The 25,901-nt window shown below is 33.2% G+C and overlaps 1 protein-coding gene across 1 annotated transcript; it reads right to left on the minus strand.

The window, feature by feature from the left end:
• Positions 1 to 260: 260 nt before the first annotated feature.
• On the minus strand, positions 261 to 25,378 carry LOC127721847 (uncharacterized). The gene is made up of 14 exons (XM_052228651.1): positions 25,027 to 25,378; positions 21,782 to 21,937; positions 15,915 to 16,006; positions 14,682 to 14,797; positions 11,473 to 11,578; positions 10,630 to 10,724; positions 7,933 to 8,085; positions 6,868 to 7,032; positions 5,603 to 5,672; positions 4,677 to 4,755; positions 3,858 to 4,017; positions 2,434 to 2,477; positions 1,951 to 2,011; positions 261 to 499 (listed from the first exon to the last, which is right to left on the minus strand). Exons 1-14 carry the CDS (start codon positions 25,218 to 25,220, stop codon positions 470 to 472), a joined length of 1,521 nt encoding a protein of 506 aa, XP_052084611.1. The 5' UTR covers positions 25,221 to 25,378; the 3' UTR covers positions 261 to 469.
• Between the last annotated feature and the right edge of the window lie 523 nt (positions 25,379 to 25,901).

Consider the following 25,901-nt stretch of genomic DNA (forward strand, 5'->3'; position numbering starts at 1 on the left):
ATGCCCTTTGTTACTAAGTCTTACAGGATAGAAATCTGAATAAGAAAACAATGTCTGGCTGGCTCAATATTTTTTGAAAGCCCGGGCTAGCAGGTCTGTTTTTCTGGACTAGCAATTCTTCCAACAGGACTAGTAAAATCCTGCTACCAATAAGTCCTTGGCTAGTGAGCTGTAACAAATTTTTTTACCCCTGAATACATTTGACTTTGCCCACAAGTCAAATAATTTAAGATCTCATTCAGTGCAGGCATTTGACTAACTTTTCTGCCTTGTAATCTTTTATTCTTATAAAATATCACTATAAATATAAGATTCAAGTGGTAAAATTCCATAAAAGTTAACATAAGTAAAAGATCATAATTTTTTTTTCTTTAAGTCAAATATGACATATTTCACTTTATGCTCTCTTCATTTTCTATGGAGCTAGTTACAGATCATTATCGACACAGATTATTCCTACTAAGATTCATCATTTGGGTTTCACAAGAGGCATGTACCACTGAAAAGAGAAAAATTATATAAAATTAAGTTTTGTAAATTCATTTATTTTCGTGGCTACCAATTTTTGATGATTCAGGAACAAGTGTTTTCTCATAGATACTTAATTTTGTGGTTTATACCAATTCTGCATTTAAGCCTATAGGAATTTGCATTTCTTTGAATATTTAAATTTGTGGTTCACCTACACCCACAAAATCCACGAAAAATTAGTGCTGTAAATTCAGAAATTATTGCGATGTTTTTATTATTGCGAAAAATGTGACAGGGTTATAATTGCAAAACTTTAAACTCGCATTTTGAAATTTTTTATTTGAATTAAACTGGATTTTTCTCAATATCGCAAAAATTCAAATCGCATTTTAGTCTAAAATGACAAAATCGCAATAATTTCTGAGTTTACAGTACCCCATGAAAAATAATGAAGCCACAGTAATAAAAACAGGGTTTCTGATTTGAGACATGATTATTCTTATTATTTTTTAAAGGCTTTGTCCTTTTGGTTCCATATGGTCACACTCAGTTTATTAGTATGGCTATTTTATATTATAAGTGAAGGCATATACATATCTTCAATCTAACTCCATTGGATGTATAATGGTTGATATTTTAGTTTCCTAGAACATGATTTATTTATAAGTCGTAACTGACTTTGAATTAGCTTTCAGTAACTGTGAGTACTCTTACATCTGCACTTTTTGTCTTTTCTATTTAAAGTTAGTTGTTTTTGTGCTTTGTGCTGACAATATAATGAGTCAAGTCATTTTCAACTGCTTTTTACAGTTCATTCTTTTGTTATGCTGTTACACCTCTTGTCCAGGTTCATTGGAGGGCTGAGCGCTCACAAACATGTATAACCCAACCACATTCTATATATACCTGTCCAAAGTCAGGATCCTATAATTCAGTGGTTGTCATTGGTTGCTGTCTGTTAAAATTGAGTGTTTTTTGTTAACTGTTTTGTTATTAATCAGGCAGTGATTTTTTCTCTTGTATTGGTTTACATTTTGGTATGTCATGCCTATCAAAGCTGACTTAATGATTTCGGTTTAAACACTGGTGAAGGCCGTTAAGTGAACTATAATTGCTTAAATCCACATCATTTTGACTCTGTTGGATAGTTGTCTTACTTGCAATTACACCACATCATTCTATCTTCAAATTGTTTATTAATTGGAACTACTAAAAGATAATTTTTTGTGGTTTTCTGACTCAGTTTTTTCACCTTATCTAAAGATTGCAAAAAAAAAAAAGAAACCTGTCCCCATTTTTACAATACATTATTAAAACATACACTAGTAAGTCGTGAACAATTATAATTTTACAAGTTTACCTGTAAGATTTGTTATGAAAAGAGCTAAGCAGAGTTCATTTTAGAATAAATAAACCAAGCAACCTGTTTTGAAACACGGTAACCCAAAAAATAGGATGTCTTAAAATTTCAACTTTTACCTCTTCATACATTCCTGCAGTCTGTCTTCCTTCTGTGTTAAATGGTGGCTTCAAATAAGATCTGAAAATGAAAAAATAATAAGCACTTTATTTTTCTGCATATGTACTGTTTTTTTTCTCTCTTTCTTTTCTATTTTAGAGTATTGTGATATGTTGCAAGAATATATACGTAACCTATAAACATTTCTTACTGTAATCTTAAAAGATCTCTGTCAGTTAAATAATACCAATGAACCTTTAAATAAATAACAACATGAAGAGATATTAGGACTCCCACAAACCCTGTCAACAAAAAGCAAGGGCCTAATGCAAACAAAATTTTATAAAATTTTATGAAACTGACAATATCTAATTTTTGTTATTCATAAAAGTATATATTAAAATCTGGGAACCAAAAAAAATTTCGTTAAATTCACAACTGTTCATGGTGTACAGCATTCTTAAATAAGAAGTTCAATAGATACATGTATGAAATCTACCTACCTAAAATATTTCTTCACATATTCATGAAATGTTGGTATACAGTCCTGTAAAGATAAAATAAATCTATTAATTAGTTATGTAGTTCTTTAATTTCAAACATTATCATACATTTGCACAAAGATACTCCTTGCCTAGCAAAATTTAATTATATCCCATTGAAAATGTCAAACCTGTATTATATTATATATATGCACATCCTCAGGTGGTGTTCTACAACTGTGTACAGTTTCATAAATATCAGTCTAGCTGTTTTGAAGGAGTTGCTCTTAAAAGAGACTATTCACACACATTGTAATATTGAAGTAAGTTTGACTGTCTCCCCTTCAACTTTAAGGCAGGAAAGTAAACAAGTTGGATTATCTCCCCTTTAACATGCAGGACTGGGATTATATTCCTTTATGCACTTCCTCGGGTAGACTACTGTTCTATAACTGTGTAAAGTAACATCAATATCTGTCTAGCTGTTCAAGAGGAGTTACACTTACAAGAGACTATCACCACATATCGTAGAATTGATGATAGTAAATTTGATTATCACCCCTTTAACATGCAGGACTGGGATTATATACTTTTATGCACTGCCTCTGGTAGACTTGTGTTCTACAACTGTGTAAAGTAACATAAATATCTAGCCTTTTAGAAAGAATAGCACTAAAAAGGCAAATAGACAGTCAGACTGACAAGTACACAGGTGAATGAGATATGCTCCTAATTTTTGTTTATAGCTGGGTGTATAATTATACATCTTATACTGTTGACAATTCAATATTTTTGGAGAGGAGTGATTAATGCTATCTTTTTTGTAAAACTGGTTTACATTGTATCAATACTGTTTGTGGGTACTCTGGTTTCCTGTAGTGAGCCCCTTTTAAGAAAGACTTCCCAACTAAAGACCTTTTCATTAAAATTTGCAAGCATGCATAAGAAGTTATATTTGTTAATATTTCCAGGTAATGCAGTACTTTGCCATCCAAACTTATTTCTAATCATGCCTGCATATTATTGTGCAAGATTATAGTATTATAAGTCAATATACTGTGCAAAAGAGTCTTATTTTCATTGTAAACAGGCCAATTTTCAGAGGCCATGCTGAGCGTATTTACTGGAGTGAACTGATGAAAGAGAGCCTATTTCATAAATGAACCCTAGATGTGTGGTTGAATGATTATGTTGCTTAATCATAAACATCCTTCTGTACATACTGTAAATTCAAAAAATATTGCAGTCTTTTTATCAATGCAAAAAATGCAATAGTATCAGGTTCGCAATGATGAAAACTTACATTCATAATTTCAATAGTGATTATCTTAAAAAAAAAATTTTGCATTGCATTAATAAGATCGAAAATTTTTGCACGTAATTTGTTGTTTCGCAATTATAAATGCATGCATTAACTTCAGAATTTACAGTTTATAAACACCTACCAATGGTGGTTGAGTTTTTTTACAGATGTAAGTAAACCATTTGAGACCTGCTGCAACATGTGTGATCTCATCTCTATAAATAACTTCTAAAACTTTCACAGATTCTGGATCGTTATTCTTAGCAAACTTTTCTAGAGTCTTTGGTTGTACATCTAGACCCCTGAAAAGTTCAATGCATTTAAAATTAAAAAGCCTGTCAAAAGTGTGAGTTAACCTAAGAATGAGAACAGCCTAAATGAATGGATTCAAATTTCGATGTTGAAAAAAAATACATTTGTAAACAATATTTATAATGCTATTTTCACATTAGAGTTTTTTTCTTGGTTATGTATGTCCTTAGAGAGCTGGTTAAATATAAGCTGTTTTAATTTTCATAAATGACAACCTTGTACAATTCATTTATAGAGACAGTGAACTGTTCACTAAGTGTAAAATTCTTACTGTGAACTAAACAAATATTAGACAAATACCAATATTTCCTAAAGTCGGCTGTGTATTCTATCACTGCATTGTACTAATCATTCCAATTGTTGAATCTTTGACTGCTACCTTTGCAAGACAATACTTTCTGGGTATTAAAATCAAAATATTTTTTATCATATGTTTCCTTTTTTTCTCATGTTTAATATAAAAAAAGAAGAATTTGTCTTATGACATAAACTTAAGCTTTGGACGACAGACAGAAAGATGGAAATATGAAATGACGGAAAGATGGAAAGATGGAAGTATGCACTGTCAAGGATGACACTTAATGCACCTGTTTCCTATGATGGGGGCATAAAAAAATAACCGTACTCTAAATATCTAGTATGAAATTACCTTGCTTCATATACCATATGAACTATAGCAAGTCTTGCTAGTAAACTATCAGAAGTATCTGTGGCAGAATCCCATAACGCTAAAAATAAAAAAACTTTAAAATTTACTAAAACACAATAAAGCAGTTGTTCAACATCTTACTCTGTGTAAGTAATGAAATCCATGTACAGGCTGAAAAAAACATTTGTTTTACATTTTGTCATTACGGGGCCTTTTATAGCTGACTATGCGGTACAGGTTTTTACTGATTGTTGAAGGTCGTACAGTGATCTATAGTTGTGAATTGTGGTGTCATTGGGTCTCTTCTGGAGAGTTGTCTCATTGGCTATAATACCACTTCTTCTCATCTTATTATAACCATGACGAATGTTATAAATGAAATTGGTACAAAAGTTAACTCCCTTTGTAAAATCATAGATTTGTTAATTAGAGGATACACCTATTATTTTGATTTATTCTCTAAGAATATGTTATTGTTTTAAGCAACTTAATGTCAAAGGAAATACCAATGAATGCATGCTTGTATTTGTTTCAGTGTCATCACTGCATGCATAATTAGAAAAAGAGTATTAATTAGGGGAGGTAATAATATGGATTTCTCTCCTTTGTATGTTGACTTTATCAAATTATAATATATCAGGGCTGTTCCAAACTTTATAGAGTGGGGGATAGGATGCACTTAAAATAACCAAATATTGGTGGGTCATGTTCCTTAGAACCTTGTAAGAATTAACAATATTATATGGGTGGAAGGGGTCTAAATTTGAAAAGTGCCCCGAAACCACTTATGCATCAAATTAAGAACTGCCCTCATATGATTTCTTTAGATTTATTGATATAGATTGCACCCTTTAACATTCATAATACATGTACTACTACATATTGCAGCCTTGTTAGATAATAAGATGATGGTAACATTTACAAACCATTATGAACAGGAAGAGCTCCAAAATGACTACCAAGAGCTTTCAGTCGTGTACTTATCATACCATAGTGCTGAAAAGAGTCAACAAACATGATATAAAAAAGGCGCATACAAATTGTGGCGGTATTAAACTAAATTTTTTAGTTCAGTGTATATTCACTTGTTTTTTTTCATATGTCTTTTGATTGAGTTAAGCCATTTTAATTGATATTTTATAGTGTGTCTATGTATTGTGTTACACCATTGTTTCAGATAAGGGTGAAGGTTGGTAACTATTGAAACATTTAAACCCGCTGCATTTGTTTGCACCTGTCCTAAGTCAGGAACCTGATGATCAGTGATTGTTGTTTGTTGATGTGGTTCATAAATGTTTCTCGTTTCTCGTTTTTTATATAGGTTAGACCGTTGGTTTTCCTGTTTGAATGGTTTGTACTAGTTATTTTTTGGTGCCCTTTATAGCCTGCTGTTCGGTGTGAGTCAAGGCTCAGTGTTGAACTCGGTACTTTGACCTATAATGGTTTAATTTTACATATTATGACTTGCATGGAGAGTTGTCTCATTGGCACTCATACCACATCTTCTTATATCTATATCTATGCAATAACCTCTACTCAAATAAGTGAATGTAAGGAAATAAAGAAAAATATAACTTGTATGTTTTTATTTGGCAAATATACTTCTAAAATAAATAGTTAGAATGAAACTGCTTAATTATTTTCATTCTAAACATTTATACATGTAGGTATCAAAAATGGCCTAAACCCTTTATTCTGCTTTACCAAATTGGTCCAATGCAAAAATTTTTTTTTTTCATATATGCTACAGCAAATTTCCCTGTATTAATTAGGACTATTCCAGAAAAAAATGTATGGGGGGGGTTGGAAGGCACTTTATATTAATAATACATGGGTCATGGGTATCAGAGCAACTTTTCACATATATAGTGCACTCTGATTCTAAATTACGATTGTCTGGGTGGCGGGTGCTGAAAAAAACTGCCTTCCAACCCCCCCATACATTTTTTTCTGGAATAGCCCTTACTGTAAACTCAGAAATTATTGCGTGCATTTATTATTGCGATTTTGTTATTTTAGACTAAAATGGGATTTAAATTTTTTGCGATATTGAAAAAATCCTGTAAAAGTCATGTTTAATTCATATAAAAAATTTCAAAATGCAAGTTTACATTATTGCAATTATAACCCTGTTGCATTTTAATCAATAATAAAAACATCGCAATAATTTCTGAATTTACAGTAGTATTACCTTTGCCTCATCTATTGCCACCTGTATAAAGTCATCAAAGAATTCTTGTGGTAACTGTTGACCATTCACAGTCACATGGGCAAACCTAACAACAATATCCCACGATAAATCTACAGCCCACTGTTCTATATTAGCTAGGGAATGCAGATTGGATATTCTGCTAGCCTGTCAAAATACAAGTAAAATATTAGTGTACGGTGGATTCATTATTATTTGTTGGATACCAATTTTGGTAGGTTTCGTGGGTACAGGTGAACCACAAATTAAAATGTTCAATGAATAAAAACTTTTCTGTAGGCTTTGTATGCATTTATTGGCAAAACCGCAAAAAATAATATCCACAAAAAGGCAAGTGTTCCTCAATCCATGAAAAATGGTACCCACAAAAATAAATAAATCTACAGTAAATGTCAAAAATTTCTGTTCAATCAGCATAAAATAAATTAAAGCCACTTTCCTTTTTTCTTTAAGTTATGAATAAGTAATTGATGATTATATGAGGTTTTCTTTGTGTCCAGTGGGAAATATTTTATGTATGTTCAGGACAATAACAGATGCAATTGGTTAGTCCTACAATAGGAGTTGGATCAGAATGATGGGGGGAAATAAGGGTATGTTGGATATGGACAGAAATTAAGCCTTACAACAGGCCACCGCCGTCCCTTTCTAACCATGTTGCAAGGGTTCTTAACATGCAGAGACCCTGACTCCTCTATACAAGTCAATGGACTTAACATCCCTATTCTGAGCAGACATAGCTGCAAATGTAGACATTAAGCATAGCAAAATATATGCCCCACTTTGGCTAGGGTTTTGATGCCATTTGGAAGAGAACCATTGAGGGATGACATATTTCTATATAATTTTTGCAGTTATCAGTGTTGAATTCATTGATATTTTAATCAAATAATGTGAATGTTTTTTTGTTATTGACCATTGACATTTATATCTTATACCACTTTTTATCAATACACTATTTTAATATATTTTGTTTTATCTTTTGGTTTGGCTTAAAATAAATTTATACTGTTTTTGAATCAGAAGTAAAAAAAATATGATAATTACCAGACTTCCACCTTTTCCTCTCCTCTTTTCTTTTCCAGGAGCTACAATATTCAGCTGGTCAGCACGTTTTGGTTGGTCAGGTGGAATCATGTGACCAAGTGTAGTTATCTCCCTTTTTTGCCATTTTTCACCAACATCAAATGTTAACCTGATCTTAAAGAAATGTAGATAAATATAATTACAACAACATTTTATTCTTTGTAAAAATATGCAAAACACTTGATACAAAAGTATCATTTTTTTTAAATGGTCATAACTAGAGAGTGTAAAAGTGATGCCTCCCAAATGTGTAAATACGTCTATTTGTTTTCACTCTTACTTTATGTCACCTATTGGTCTTTTTTGGCAGACTTTGTGGTTATTATTTTTTTTGATTTTTTTACGTAGTAAATGTTCTAAAAATAGTGTATTTATATATACTTTTAAATAGACAAACTTTTACAGAAGGATCTGCATTGGCATTATTTTTCTAATCTCAAAAGTTGAAGAAAAATATATTGCTCCACAAATTTGGTGGTTTACAGTAGCTATATTTAGTAACACGTTCTATTTACACCATACTACTAATTTCTAGGGTAAGGCATACACACAATACCTTTTCATCAGGGTCTCCTGTGTTTAGAATCTTGACAGCCCAATAACTAAGTGTGTCTGACATTAAACCTAGACTAACCTTTTCATCAGGGTCTCCTGTGTTGAGAATCTTGACAGCCAAATAACTAAGGGTATCTGACATTAAACCTAGACTAACCTTTTCATCAGGGTCTCCTGTGTTGAGAATCTTGACGGCCCAATAACTAAGGGTATCTGACATTAAACCTAGACTAACCTTTTCATCAGGGTCTCCTGTGTTGAGAATCTTGACAGCCCAATAACTAAGGGTATCTGACATTAAACCTAGACTAACCTTTTCATCAGGGTCTACTGTGTTGAGAATCTTGACAGCCAAATAACTAAGGGTATCTGACATTAAACCTAGACTAACCTTTTCATCAGGGTCTCCTGTGTTGAGAATCTTGACAGCCAAATAACTAAGGGTATCTGACATTAAACCTAGACTAACCTTTTCATCAGGGTCTCCTGTGTTGAAAATCTTGACAGCCCAATAACTAAGGGTATCTGACATTAAACCTAGACTAACCTTTTCATCAGGGTCTCCTGTGTTGAGAATCTTGACAGCCAAATTACTATGGGTATCTGACATTAAACCTAGACTAACCTTTTCATCAGGGTCTCCTGTGTTGAGAATCTTGACAGCCAAATAACTAAGGGTATTGGACATTAAACCTAGACTAACCTTTTCATCAGGGTCTCCTGTGTTGAGAATCTTGACAGCCAAATAACTAAGTGTGTCTGACATAAAACCTAGACTAACCTTTTCATCAGGGTCTCCTGTGTTAAGAATCTTGACAGCCCAATAACTAAGTGTGTCTGACATTAAACCTAGACTAATCTTTTCATCAGGGTCTCCTGTGTTGAGAATCTTGACAGCCCAATAACTAAGGGTATCTGACATTAAACCTAGACTAACCTTTTCATCAGGGTCTCCTGTGTTGAGAATCTTGACTGCCCAATAACTAAGTGTGTCTGACATTAAACCTAGACTAACCTTTTCATCAGGGTCTCCTGTGTTGAGAATCTTGACAGCCAAATAACTAAGGGTATGACATTAAATCTAGACTAACCTTTTCATCAGGGTCTCCTGTGTTTAGAATCTTGACAGCCAAATAACTAAGGGTATCTGACATTAAACCTAGACTAACCTTTTCATCAGGGTCTCCTGTGTTTAGAATCTTGACAGCCAAATAACTAAGGGTATCTGACATTAAAACTAGACTACCCTTTTCATCAGGGTCTCCTGTGTTGAGAATCTTGACAGCCCAATAACTAAGGGTATCTGACATTAAACCTAGACTAACCTTTTCATCAGGGTCTCCTGTGTTGAGAATCTTGACAGCCCAATAACTTAGGGTATCTGACATTAAACCTAGACTAACCTTTTCTTCAGGGTCTCCTGTGTTTAGAATCTTGACAGCCCAATAACTAAGGGTATCTGAAATTAAAACTAGACTAACCTTTTCATCAGGGTCTCTTGTGTTGAGAATCTTGACAGCCAAATAACTAAGGGTATCTGAAATTAAACCTAGACTAACCTTTTCTTCATGGTCTCTTGTGTTGAGAATCTTGACAGCCCAATAACTAAGGGTATCTGACATAAAACTAGACTAACCTTTTCATCAGGGTCTCCTGTGTTGAGAATCTTGACAGCCCAATAACTAAGGGTATCTGACATAAAACTAGACTAACCTTTTCATCAGGGTCTCCTGTGTTGAGAATCTTGACAGCCAGATAACTAAGGGTATCTGACATTAAACCTAGACTAACCTTTTCATCAGGGTCTCCTGTGTTGAGAATCTTGACAGCCAGATAACTAAGGGTATCTGACATTAAACCTAGACTAACCTTTTCATCAGGGTCTCCTGTGTTGAGAATCTTAACAGCCCAATAACTAAGGGTATCTGACATTAAACCTAGACTAACCTTTTCATCAGGGTCTCTTGGGTTGAGAATCTTGACAGCCAAATAACTAAGGGTATCTGAAATTAAACCTAGACTAACCTTTTCATCAGGGTCTCTTGTGTTGAGAATCTTGACAGCCAAATAACTAAGGGTATCTGACATTAAAACTAGACTAACCTTTTCATCAGGGTCTCCTGTGTTGAGAATCTTAACAGCCCAATAACTAAGTGTGTCTGTATCTTCCATACTTTCTGCTGTCTTTGGTTCATTACCTGAAAACTAACAGAGATGAGAGCAATACATTTAGCTAACATAAAACTTCCATTGCTGTAAAATTTATGTGAAACAATACATGCAGAATAAAATTTCACAAAATAAACCAATGAAAATTGCTGGCAATTGAACAAAAGTACATTTCTGTGTTTCTAAAGATGAAAATTCGTACCATTCAGTTAGGGTGAATGACCTTTTATCTAGACATAGAGATTGGGCCTTTATTTGTGCTGGAATTTGGGATTTAACATGTATCCAGAGTCAATGATTTTTTTTCTGGAGTCAGGAAAGGGTGCTTTATTTTTTTTTGGGGAAAGGGGGTGGGGGGATTTGAGATTCAGCATGTATTTTTTTTGTATTGTGTACAAAGCAAAGTTGATATTCATATCACATCATCATATTCTTGTCCTGAATAAATATCTAATTAGCCATAGGTCATTCAACAGCGTCAATTCATTGAGGCGGCAATTTTTATTGGTGGAGAAAGCTGAAGTGCCAGGAGAGAAATATGACCTTCGACTGGAACCAGGTCTACATGAGTTGCAGTGTAAAATAAATTCTATAGGTTGATAATGAAGTAAAATACTACATATTTATAAATAAAACCCTAATAAATGGTCTCTGGTAAAAACCTGTCTCCTTGGCAATCATATCACATCTTCTTATTCCTATGCAGAAGAGGAATCATAAAAATTTTATTTTTATCATTTTGAAAAATAAAATTATATCCTGTACACTATTGCTTACCCTTACTAGTAGATACAGGACTAACTTTACTTGGTTTTGTATGTAAGTCTTCAGGGTAATTCACATACACTTTGTCTCCTACGACTTCTACTTGATATACTTCTTGCTAAATAAAGAAATAAAAATGTCAGTTTCATGTTTCTATCTGTTCATCTTAGAACTGTAAACATTGTGAATATATCAAAATCAATGCAATAAATAAATATATTTGTACATCAATAAATAATGAAAGTACTGACATGTAATATAAAATTTGAAAAAAAATCGTTTGAGTGCGCAGAAATTATAATTCATTAGTGTCAACAGTCAAGGTTATAACTTAAATAAGTTTTTAGAGAAAATAACATACATGTTGTTATTACAGATAATTTCATGAGTTGTCTACTCTTGTTTCTAAAATTTTCTTCATCTGTAGTAACATGTGATTGTTATTTGTTAACTAATCATTTTTTTAAATTGGTGCGGACTTGGGAATTCTTGAAACTTTGCGCAAAAATATAACTTGATACATAGCCTTGATAACTAATTTTCAAATAATCAGTATTAATAAATTTTTAATCAACCATGGTAAATCAATGAGACAAGGATTTCAAGCCATTAAACTTAGCTGTAATAACAAGGATGTAGTTATTACAGGCATGTAACTTATTACATATTATTATTATATATGAGACACTTGGTAATTACTTGGAAGCTTGCGCAGAATCTCATTACATGCTCTGATCATTATTTCTTACAATAAATTAAAATACATTGTGATTAAGCATGATTTATGTCTGAGTAAAGGCTTTGAAGTTATGTAGAGAAGTCCTTTAGTTATTACAGGCATATTTTTTCTGTTATAACATAGGTGTACTTAGTACTGTACTATACATAATTATCAAACTATGAACTATTATATCTTACTAAAGTTTAGTACACATTAAGACAATAACAATGTCAATAGAACTTGTATACATTTCAACAAAACAAAGGATGTATATTGCCACTTTGAAACATGTAACATACATATGTTATCACAGTTTTTGGATATAATAACGACATGTATGTTTTTTTTTTTCTAATAACTTATTAAAGTTATACCCTTGACTGGTCAAGCTGCTGACTGATATGGAGTTATTCTGTTCAATAAAAGTACTGTAATACATGAACAATGTGTGACCATAATATTTGTTGGATGAATGGACAGATAAACCAGGGTCAATGCAACGTATTGAATGTTTGATTATTTGGTTTTGAATGCCTCTTTCAGCACTAATGGCTTTTAAATCAGATAGTTTTTATTGGTGGCAGAAGCCTGACTCACATATATTCGGATTTGCCACTGGACATTAAGCAACCAACAATCAATCAATCATATATTCGGCATTAAAAACTAGAAATCCCAGTCAATCATATTGAAGTCTAAAACACCTGCCTTGTGCAGGGTTCAAACTCACAACCAGTGATACAGCAGATGAACTACTTAAAACTGAGAATGGAAATGGAAAATGTGTCAAAGAGACAACAACCCGACCATAGAGTAGACAACAGCCGAAGGCCACCAATGGGTCTCCAATGCAACGAGAAACTCCCACACCCGGAGGTGTCCTTCAGCTGGCCCCTAAACAAATATGTATACTAGTTCAGTGATAATGGACGTTAAACTAAACTCCAAATTATACACAGGAAACTAAAATTAAAAATGATACTAGACTAACAAAGGCCAGAGGCTCCTGACTTGGGACAGGCGCAAAAATACTTGGTCCCTCAATGTAATATGCTTTTAGGTTCAAGGACAGTTATTGTCCTTTGATTTTCATTGTCTACAAATAGAGTCACTAGTATGGAAAGTGTATAATTATTTTTCAAACACCTTCCAAATTTATTTTGTTATATTTATCCATGCATAAGGTAAGATGGGGATGACATTACATGTAAAAAAATTGGGACATCAACTTTTTGGTAAAATAGTAATTTGGTCTAGTTTGAAAAGGACAAACATCATTAGGCCAAAAAAAAATATATGTCTGTTTACGGTTACCAGACCGACCCTAAGTCATTTTAAATTTGTCGTAAAGTGAAAAATAAACTGAACTCGTGTCAAAAGTGAAGTTAGTGTTGCCAATAATATAAATCAATTGCCTGATACATCCCAATGTTCACAATCGTGAATATGATAGCTGTTTTAAGGAAATTCGCGACTCGTGTGATGAAATAAACACTTTGCCGCCATTTTTTTCCAACCAATAACCAAGGGAAATAATCCAATCATTAAAAATGCGGGTAAACTCGGCCCATGATCAACCTGGACCACGACAAGACGAAACCGCATGACTCATAATCATGTCACAAAAAATAAAATGAAAATACCAACCTACCTACCCTATTTTTTTAAAGTATGTAACCTTAAACAGACATTTTTTTTTTTGGCCTTATGTCTGGAGCCGTCAAACTAAATTCAGACCCCTTAACTTAATTGAGTTAGAGCAAATAAACTTTTCTATAATTTTGACATAATTTGTCAGAAAAGTAGTACACTACACTGTTAAAATCATTTTTGGATAGTACAAGAATTAGTGTGATTTTTTTAATTTGCATTTTTTGTCTTAAAGAAATGGACTATAACAGAAATAACTCTGTTTGTGGGCCATTATATTCAGATCAGATTAAAGAGGAGCACAGGAATCGGAAATTCTATCAATAAAATTCTGTAAATAACAAAGTCGACTATCAGAAAAGCTTCTCCTTAATCAGAAATTACATCAATAAAGTTCTGTAAATATAAAGTTGACTTTCAGTAGAGCTTCTCGTAGCTATCGTATTTTCCTAGAGTAAAAAAGGCATTAAACCTAGCATTCAGTCTGTAGAACAAATTTTCTGTCCATTTTTTCTTCAAGAGGATTTGGGAAAGATTATTATAGAAGATTCATTCTACTCCCTAAAGTATGTAAAACAGACATATTTTCAATTGAAGTGTCAAATACAGGGGGAGGGGCTGGACAGTGGGTGGCCTTAATAGCAGGCAAATCCCCCCGAAAAAACAATAAAGTTTCTAGATGGTAAAGGCAGATTAAGCACATTAATAAATATGTATAAATATTGTTTATCTACAGTAATTTTAGAGATTAAGAGAAGCTTTTCTGATAGTAGACTTTGTTATTTACAGAATTTTATTTATAGAATTTCCGATTCCTGTGCGAGGACAAAACAACAAAACAAAATATTACATGTAATCCAGAGGATGAGATTCCTGTTTTCAAGTCAAAATCATAACTATGCCATGGACAGACAATCTTCAGTTCTCCATCAAAGTCTTCTATGTCACCCTGTTCCAGTGGTCCACCTGTCATAAAACATAAAAAAAAATACATATGTATAGATCATTTAATGTCTACTATTTTATTTAGTGCCGAATATAAGTGATTTATTACACATACTGTTGATTCATTATAATTTTTATTGTATACCAATTTTCGTGGATTTTGTGGTAACCAGGGAACCACACATTCAAATGTCCAACAAATTACAGATTTTGTATAGGAATTTACGCAAAACCACGAAATCAAATATCCACAAAAATGCAAGTTGTCTTCAATCCACTAAAATTGGCACCCATGTAAATAAACGAATCCACAGTAATCATATTAGCTTATACATCATTAAACACTTTTAGTATTCCAATTAAAACCCCCTCTGTTTCTTTTTTACCTTTTCTCCTATGTTTAATATCCAACACAACTTCAAACTCACTCTATCCTTGTAAAATACCAACACTGAATAATTAGTATATGGGATTATATTCCAACCCAATTTTTCGCTTGGGAAATTCCAATATATTGAGAAGTGAAAATGTTTCATTTTATTTTTATTACCTATCATATACTCAAACTTACTAAAACCGTTTCTTTTTTTAAATGCATTTATATAAAATGTTGAGAAATCAATGTAACAACGGAATAAAATTGATCTATAAAGTTTATTTTTCTGCGCCTGTCCCAAGTCAGGAGCCTCTGGCCTTTGTTAGTCTTGTATGTTTTATAATTTTATTGAAGTTTAGTATGATGTCCGTTTTCAAAGAACTAGTACACAATTTTATTTAGGGGCCAGCTGAGGCCTGCCTCCAGGTGCAGGATTTTCTTGCAGCAGTGAAGACCCATTGGTGGCCTTTGGCTGTTTTCTGCTCTTTGGTTGGGTTTTGTCTCTTTGACATATTCCCCATTTCCATTCTCAATTTTATATGATTATACAGAATTTAGTTTTATTTAATGTTCCTTATGCACTTATGTAGGGTTCAAGAAAATTATGAGATTAAACTGTATGCAGGTGTAGATTGGGGTCCTAATTTCTGTAGATACATGTATCATGTATATATATGCTATATTTAGGCCATTTTTCCGTATTCTGTAAATCATGGTCCAGACATTACAGTATAAAAAAATCAAATAAAATATCAGACTAACCTTCATGTGAACATGCTGCATCCATACAATAAAATGTATTTTGCCCTGGTACATAAATCAATACTACGTCTTCTCCATCTTCAGCATAAAACCTGTAGGTAACCAGTATAAGATATACCAAAGAGAGGGTAACAAGTTTTAGATGTACCCCTGAGAGTGATAGCCTGAGGGGTGTATCTAATATACACCATGATATGATTGTTGAATACATTTTATTTTTTTTATTTTATTTTTTTTTTTATTTCCAATTATGGGCCCCAAAGGGCATAAACAAGATGATAGGTTTTAATAATTTCAGAGAAGGGTCTTTTAGCAATTGGATCTTAACAAATCAAGGATAAAAAAATGTATCATTCACGGCATTAATTATAAGGTGTAAATCTACAAAACAGTAATAATTTTGTTTTAGGTATGAGTACAAGTACAGCTTGTATATAAGTTTGGCCTCTTTCTTTCTACCTACCAATACCATCAAGACCATCATGACTATATGAATTATATTCCTTTAATGATTTTTCTATTCTATCTTTCAACATTAAAATCTTTTTAGAGATAATATGTACAAAAATGTTTACTGTAACCAAATAAACTTGTTGACAATAATTTTTTTCTTTTATTTCTCATTAAAAAATGCAATTTATATAAAGTCTAACCTGGTATATCTGTCACCTCTATTAAGGAATAAGCATGTTAAGTGAAATCCTGTTTTGTATTACCTACATGAACCTGATGTTCAGTAGTTGTCGTTTGACTTTAATTGTATACTTTTTACACATTAGGCCAAGTAAATTTAATTAGTAGATTTTCATCCAAATTTTTGAAAAAAATGGGGTGGGTGGGAGGATTTTATTTTTTATTATTTATTAGATATGAAACGCTCTTGTGACGTGTTCTTCATATATGCAAGTGTAATAATAAGGTTCTATCATGTATATACATGTATAACGAATCAAACATACAAAGAAATGCAAAAACCAAAATTTGAAACAGGATGTTATTAATGAAACGAAATTATCGATAGTTACCGGTAACGAAAATGAACAAAATCCGGAAATCGTATTTTTTTCAAAATAAAAAAAATTGGGGCGGAACGATTTCAGAGGGGCGGGCGGGGATGAAAATCTATCAATTAATTTTAATTGGCCTTATGACTTGGAAATAGAGTTGTCTCATTGGCACTCATACCACATCTTCTTATATCAGGGGCGTAGCTGGACTAAAATAAAGTGCAATCATTACTATCGCCGAGCGATGCGTGGCGAAGATTTTTTTTGGACCATCTTATGCAGAAAATGATAATTTTTTCGGGCATTTTCCTGGTATGCCATGCTTATGTAATTTACATCACTCCTTCACGTCCAAACTCCTATTTTGTGAATACTTGTGGACTTTATAGTGATTCGGCAAGGGAGGGGGCTATGGACCGCTCAAAGTCCCCAGCTGGTCCAGGGTAGCACCATGGTCGGGGATTCAGGGCAGCACCCTAGACGGTGGTCCAGGAAAGCGAATCCCTCAGAAGCTTCGGGCATATGAGTAATTACAGTGACTGCTTTGAACATGAAAAATACCCTATCTGTTTCTTACTATACCAGATTTTTATGAAACGATAGTAAAATTCTAGTGAGGTCCGTAATTTGCTGCTTATATTATTAACATGGTTATTTTCAAATATAAAATAAATTTTAAAAAACGGGAAGATCAGGTAGAGTCGACAACCGAAGCGTTAATCAATAGAAGGGCAAAGTCAATCAGTGGACACATGCCAAACCCGGGTACAGATAAGACACAAAAGGACAAACAAAAACGTTCAACATTGAAAACTAAATACAGATGAAAAACACGGACCCCGAAAAAAAATGTGGCGACCTCCGGTGCTCAGTCCGGAAGGGTAAACAGGTCCTGCTTCTTGCAAGACACCCGTAGTGTTTCTCATGAGGTCATTTTCAAATCAAAAGAGAGGTTTCTACGACAACGGTAGAAGGTCATTCGGGACACAGATACCCCAGGTGAATCAATAGTCTTTTGGACGAACGGACAATGGGAATACGAAATCGAACGGCCACTTTTAAGTCTTGACTTCAAAGTAAGGGATAGATATAAATCTAAGATGTTTTCAAGGTGATTGTATTGAGCCTGCACATGTATTATTAAATGTTAATACTGCATGTAAGACTAAAATGCTTGTGAAAATGAAGACCTTTGTGTTTATGTTGAAAATGTAAATTCTTGGTATATGTAGACCAGAAGCGGACTAAGTTAATTACTACAGGAAGGGGGTGGTGTATTACCCCCGTTACTATATCTCAACATCTAAAAGTAAAATTGTTTTTTTCATATTCTAATTTCCTAGATGGAAAAGAGTAGTTTCCAGACGAGTTTGGCTCCCATTTATGCTGCAGTAGGTTGACTTTTGTTTCATGTTTTGACAACTCATCATTTGTCAGGTTAGACATATCAGGATAAGGGGGGTCAAACAATGTTATTTTCTTTGCAGTAACGTCTTGTCAACTCGACGTACATGGCTTATTTACATCTTTGCTAGGCGAACTAGATATAACGTTTTGGCTTTCGTTATCCGCTGCCCTCTTGTTAAAATAAAAATCTAGCTTCTTCATCTTTCAAGACTATCCGTATTTCAATTTCAGAATTTTTAAATTTTTTTTGTGAAAAAAATGTGCAAGCAAATGATTTTTTGCGTAAAGGCAGCTACGCGCCTGTATATCTATGTATCATAAACATGGTCTGAAGCAAGGATGACCTGTATTTACATGTAAAGGTTTGACTGTATTTATCTCTTTTTCAATGTTTTTTTTTTCCCTTGTATCCTTCTTTTTTGCAGTAACTTCTCTAAGTGCTATCAAACCTGCAACCTACTGTCATGACTGTGGGTTTATAATTATAAATAATAGGATACCAACTTCTGTAAGTTTTGTGAAAAAACATGAACATGATGAACCAAGAACTTTAACGTTCAGCAAAGTACAAATTTTCTATAGGCTACTGTAAATTCAGAAATTATTACGATGTTTTTATTATTGCGAAAAATGCGACAGGGTTATAATCGCAATAATTTAAACTCGCATTTTGAAATTTTTTATATGAATTAAACAGGATTTTTCTCAATATCGCAAAAATTTAAATCGCATTTTAGTCTAAAATGACATAATCGCAATAATAAATGATCGCAATAATTTCTGAATTTACAGTAATACTTGTTGTATGCAATCTTTTGCAAAACCACAAAATCAAATTCCCACAAAAAAAACAATTTTTCTCAATGCACGATATAGGTACATTGTACCAACAGTCATCATGGTCATGACAGTATTGTTAATTTCATAAATCAAATACTGTGGATTCATTTTTATTTGTTTGTACTAATTGACATATTTGATATTGGCTTATACGCAGACAAGTGCAAAAACACCAAATTAAATATCCAGGAACATGCTTTAGTTTTCCTTAATCCATGAAAATTTGTACCCACGAAAACAAAAGAATCCACAATACTCATGATACTGTAAATTCAGAAATTATTGTGTGCATTAATTGTTGCGATTTGGTCAATTTAGACTAAAATGCGATTTGAATTTTTGCCATATTGAGAAAAATCCTGTTTAATTCATGTAAGAAATTCCAAAATGCGAGTATAAATCATTGCGATTATAACCTTAGCACATTTTTGCAATAATAACTAGAGGCTCTCAAGAGCCTGTGTCGCTCACCTGTATTTACTGATGCTTTGGAAATCATGTAAAATAAGGTTAAAATCATAATTAATAGTATTAGATATTAGATATTACATGTATTATAATGATATCTAAGATAATAACAAAAAACTGCAAAATTTTTGTAAAATTACTAACTCAGGGGCAGCAACCAAACAACGGGTTGTCGGATTCGTCTGAAAATTTCAGGGCAGATAAATCTAAATCTGATGAACATTTTTGCCACCTGTCAGATTTGCTCTAAATGCTTAAGTTTCAGAGATATAAACTGCATTTTACCCCTATGTTCTATTTTTAACCAAGTCGCCCATGATGGTTGGAAGGCCGGGTCTTCAGACAAATTTTTTAAACTAAATACCCTAATAATGATTATGGCCAAGTATGGTTAAATTAATTTGTCTCAGTAGTTTCAGAGAAGAAGATTTTTGTTAAAGATTACAAAAATTTACAAAAAATTGTTAAAAATTGACAGTTAAGGGCAATAACTCCTAAAGGGGTCGACTGACAATTTTGGTCATGCAACTTATTTGTAGATCTTACTTTGCTGAACGTTATTGCTGTTTACAGTTTATCTCTATCTATAATAATATTCAAGATAATAACCAATAAACTGCTTCGCTGAGCGCAGCTGGATACGCCCGCAGAGGTCCAACCCTGAACAGTTGGGTCAAAAGTGGACACAATATTCAAGCTTGATACAGGTCTGAATTTGGATTGTAATTAAATATTTGACATATTATAGGTTTCTGAATAAATGTAGTGAAAGAACTTGAAATTGGTTATATGAATTGAATTTATATTCAATTAAAGATTTCTTGCTGTTGTGCAATACACTGTGCTGTTGCGCAATACTTAGTAAATCTGTTGTCAGACTATAAACAAATAAAGTTCAATTAATTCTCAATGCCATATTAGAAATTTATGAAAATGTAAAGGGAGCTTACATCAATAGATATAAACAATTCACCAAAGTTTCATGAGAATTGCTGACAGCATTTTTGAGTTATTGTCCGAAAACTGGAAAATCCCCCCTTTTTTAATGAATAAAACCCCATAACTCAGAAATGTAAAATCTAAAATTTATAAAATTCTAAATGGAGCTTACATCAATAGATATAAACAATTCACCAAAGTTTCATAAGAACTGCTGAAAGCATTTTTGATTTTTTGTCCGAAAACTGGAAAATCCCCCTTTTTTTATGAAAAAAACCCTGTAACTTGGAAACGTAAAATCTATAATATATAAAAATCGAAAAGGAATTCATGTCAATAGATATAAACAATTCACCACAATTTCTTGCAAGTTGGTGAAAGCATTCTTGAGTTATTGTCCGAAAACTGGAAAATCCCCCTTTTTTTAATGAATAAAACCCCATAACTCGGAAACGTAAAATCTAAAATTTATAAAAAACGAAAGGGAGCTCACGTCAATAGATATAAACAATTCACCAAAGTTTTATGCAAATTGGTTAAAGCATTTTTGAGTTAATGTCCGACATGTTGACGACGGACGGACAGACGGACGGACGGACGGACGGACAGACAGACGGACGGACGGACAGACGGACAGACGGACAACGGTATACCATAATACGTCCCGTAAACGGGCGTATAAAAACTGCAAAATTTCCTTAAAATTACCAATTCAGGGGCAGCAACCCAACAACAGGATATCAGATTTGTCTGAATATTTCAGGGCAGATAGATCTTGACCTGATAATCAGTTTTACCCTAAGTCAGATTTACTCTAAATGCTTTGGTTTCAGAGATATAAGCCAAAATCTACATTTTACCCCTATGTTCTATTTTTAGCCATGGCGGCCATCTTGGTTGGTTGGCGGGGTCATCGGACACAATTTTTTAAACTAGATACCCTAATGATGATTGTGGCCAAGTTTGGTTAAATTTGGCCCAGTGGTTTCAGAAGAGAAGATTTTTGTAAAAAGCTAACGACGACGGACGACGTCGAAGCCGCCGATGACGACGACGGATGATGGACGCCAAGTGATGAGAAAAGCTCACTTGGCCCTTCGGGCCAGGTGAGCTAAAAACATTGCAATAATTTCTGAAATTACAATATGTGATTTGTTACTGAACAGAATCAGCATCAGAATACCTAGAATTTCAATGCCAAATTACCTTTTACATTTATTTTTCTTTAAATCTGATACTGAACCTAGACTCTGCCATCCACTGTCTTTAACCACTGTCTTCAATGCATCGACCAGGTCAACTTCAAATCCACCCTCCATATCAATCTTACTTATAGTTGTACTATCACTCTCAGTCTGTAATCTGTCAAAAATCAAGTTTTTATTAAAACATCATCAAACTAGAGGCTCTAAAGAGCCTGTGTCGCTCACCTTGGTCTATGTGCATATTAAACAAAGGACACAGATGGATTCATGACAAAATTGTGTTTTGGTGATGGTGATGTGTTTTGGTGATGGTGATGTGTTTGTAGATCTTACTTTACTGAACATTCTTGCTCCTTACTATTATCTCTATCTAAAATGAACTTGGCCGGTAGATACAGTGGAAAATACTTTGTAAAAATTTACAAAAATTTACAAAATTTATGAAAATTGTAAAAAATTGACTATAAAGGGCAATAACTCCTTAAGGGGTCAATTGACAATTTTGGTCATGTTGCCTTATTTGTAGATCTAACTTTGCTGTACATTATTGCTGTTTACAGTTTATCTCTATCTATAATAATATTCAAGATAATAACCTTTTCTTAAAATGACCAATTCAGGGGCAGCAACCCAACAATGTGTTGCCTGATTGGTCTGAAAATTTCAGGGCAGATAGATCTTGACCTAATGAACAATTTTACCCCCATGTCAGATTTGCTCTAAATGCTTTGGTTTCAGAGATATGAGCCAAAAACTGCATTTTACCCTATGTACTATTTTTTAGCCATGTCGGCCATCTTGGTTCGCGGGCGGGGTCATCGGACCCATTTTTTAAACTAGATACCCTAATGATGATTGTGGACAAGTTTGGTTAAATTTGTCTTAGTAGTTTCAGAGGAGAAGATTTTTGTAAAAAATTACAAAAATTTACATAAAATGGTTAAAAATTGACTATAAAGGGCAATAACTCCTTAAGGGATCAACTGACCATTTCGGTCAAGTTGACTTATTTGTAGATCTTACTTTGCTGAACATTATTGCTGTTTACAGTTTATCTCTTTCTATAATAATATTCAAGATAATAACCAAAAACGGCAAATTTTCCTTAAAATTACCAATTCAGGGGCAGCAACCCAACAACGGGTTGCCTGATTGGTAAGAAAATTTCAGGGCAGATAGATCTTGACCTAATGAACAATTTTATACTCATCAGATTTGCTCTAAATGCTTTGGTTTCAGAGATATGAGCCAAAAACTGCATTTTACCCTATGTACTATTTTTTAGCCATGTCAGCCATCTTGGTTCACGGGCGGGGTCATCGGACACATTTTTTAAACAAGATACCCTAATGATGATTGTGGACAAGTTTGGTTAAATTTGTCTTAGTAGTTTCAGAGGAGAAGATTTTTGTAGAAGATTACAAAAATTTACGAAAAATGGTTAAAAATTGACTATAAAGGGCAATAACTCCTTAAGGGGTCAACTGACCATTTTGGTCAAGTTGACTTATTTGTAGATCTTACTTTGCTGAACATTATTGCTGTTTACAGTTTATCTCTATCTATAATAATATTCAAGATGATAACCAAAAACGGCAAAATTTCCTTAAAATTACCAATTCAGGGGCAGCAACCCAACAACAGGTTGTCTGATTCATCTGAAAATTTCAGGGCAGATAGATCTTGACCTAATAAACAATTTTACCTCATGTCAGATTTGCTCTAAATGCTTTGGTTTCAGAGATATAAGCCAAAATCTACATTTTACCCCTTTGTTCTATTTTTAGCCATGGCGGCCATCTTGGTTGGTTGGCCGGGTCACCGGACACATTTTTTAAACTAGATACCCCAATGATGATTGTGGCCAAGTTTGGTCAAATTTGGCCCAGTAGTTTCAGAGGAGAAGATTTTTGTAAAAGTTTACGGACGACGGACGACGGACGCAAAGTGATGAGAAAAGCTCACTTGACCTTTCAGGTCAGGTGAGCTAAAAAGATGTACAGCCAACTGTGTATTATCTCATTTATATATATACAGCTGACTTTTGTTATCTCATGTGCAGCTGACTTAAATGTAATCTCATTTACATAAATTATTGTTATCTCGTGTACAGTTAATGAGGTCAAGGTCAAGTGAAAACTGTGTGAAGGGCATGAGGACCTTGCAATGCACATGTGAGCACATACTTAATATAGTTATCCTATATTACTCATAATAGGAGAGAAATTAACATTACAAAATAATCTCAACTTTTATTCAAAATTCAAGTTAAGTGACTGTGAACCATGAAAATGTGGTCTAGGACAATGGACATGTGACAGATGGAAACTTTGTAACATAAGGCATTTATATACAGTCAGGGGTACTACTTGTACAAGTAATTTTTATTTACTTGAAGAAGTAAATATTAATATACTTATATAAGTAAATTTGTAGGATACTTATACAAGTGTATTTTATTTACTTGTATAGGTAGAAAAAAAATTGGGCTTAGTAATGTCCCTTAGACATTCAGATTTTTTTACTTATACAAGTAAAAAAGTCATCCTATCTTCTTTTCTTGTATTTTTAGGACTTCTTTGCTCTTATAGAATTTTTAATTGTCTGCCCTTTGCAGATGTCTTTACTAATCATTTAAGTGTAATTTCATGGACAATGAAAATCTCATTTGTCTGTTATCTTCAGAACACTGCTCATTTACAAGCCCCCAAGGGGCAATTTTTGCAGGCCTTGCGCAAATACTTAAGATCTTTGCGCAATCAGTTTCTTTGTTGAATTAATGAGATGAAACATTGAACTCTAATCAAAAATTATGAGCTAACCTGAAAAAAATTGTTAAAGGCATGTTTTTACATCTCAAAACTTGAGAACTTTGTGGGATTGTAAAAAAAAATTACTTATACAAGTAAATTTTTGAGAAAATTAAGGGGAGATTATTCAAACATTATAATTAACTTATATAAGTATATTTTATTTACTTCTTCAAGTAAATAAAGATTACTTGTACAAGTACATGTAGTACCCCTGACTGATATATAAAGTATGAAGCCGCCAGTACACTATCCCTATGTCAAGCTTTCTGAGACAAAAGTTGCAATTCAAATGCTGATCCATGATCCCAAACTATACATAATGTGTAGCTAAAATTCTGGATCAACCTAAAATGAAGCTCCATTAGGCATAAGGCTAAGGGGAGGGTAACCAATAAAAATATCCGTCAATATAAATTTGTATTATTTTACTCACTGGTTAAGTTTGACATATGTTGCAATACTTTGGTTATTTAAGCAGTAACAGTTTGATGGACAGCAACTTTTTATAAGCTTTCTTTTGATAACTCCAACGCCAGAAACATGCGTCTGAGCAACTGATCTCTTTATAAAGAGGTTACAATATCGAGATTTCAAAAACTGACCGACTATGCTGGTTTTAGATTTCATGAATTTTTAGATCTATAGTTCCGTGGAAACCAGAAAAATTGTCTTATATAAATTTGAAATCAATGGAGAGTTTAAAATGGTAGAACATATAAAAACAAATATCAGAAATTCATGTGTTATGCAAATCACAGGAATCGGAAATTCTATGTGCAAATTGAGTTATCTCCCTAATAAATATTATAAATTTTAAACTTTTTACGGTGAAAAATACGGATTTATTTATTGCTTAGGGTACTTCTACCAACTTCTACCAATACGCGGCCACCATCAATAAGTTGATTATTTTGCCACTTTTTGGATGCGCATTTAAAATTTAGACAAAAAATAAAAATTGAATTGATTTGAATTGTGCTATACATCATATATACAGTGAATTTAAAAACATCTTGGCGTTGATCTAGTTCATCTCATGCAGTCCATGCAGGTAAGTCTTGAAGCATTCATATCGCGGCATGTTGGAATATAAATTTAATTGATTGATTGAGTATTTGTCGATTAACGCCACTTTCAACACTATTGTGCTATTTCGCGGCAGTTTTTATTGGTAGATTTGATTTTTGATTTTTTGGTGTTTTAACGCCACTTTTAAGCACCGCTTTTTGGGCTATTTCGTGGCGGCCAGTTTTTATTGGTGGAGGAAGCCGGAGTGCCCGGAGAAAACCACCGACCTTCGATAGGAAA

This window comes from Mytilus californianus, unplaced genomic scaffold, assembly GCF_021869535.1.
Source record: "Mytilus californianus isolate M0D057914Y unplaced genomic scaffold, xbMytCali1.0.p SCAF_12, whole genome shotgun sequence".
NCBI classification, from domain to species: domain Eukaryota; kingdom Metazoa; phylum Mollusca; class Bivalvia; order Mytilida; family Mytilidae; genus Mytilus; species Mytilus californianus.

Coding starts and splice junctions, on each gene's coding strand:
- LOC127721847 (XM_052228651.1), bottom strand. CDS start 25,220: ATGAAATCTAAAACCAGCATAGTCGGTCAGTTTTTGAAATCTCGATAT. Junction 7,033..7,932: donor GAGGAAAAGGTGGAAGTCTG/GTAATTATCATA, acceptor GTATTTTGACAG/GCTAGCAGAATATCCAATCT. Junction 2,012..2,433: donor TATGTGAAGAAATATTTTAG/GTAGGTAGATTT, acceptor TTTCATTTTCAG/ATCTTATTTGAAGCCACCAT.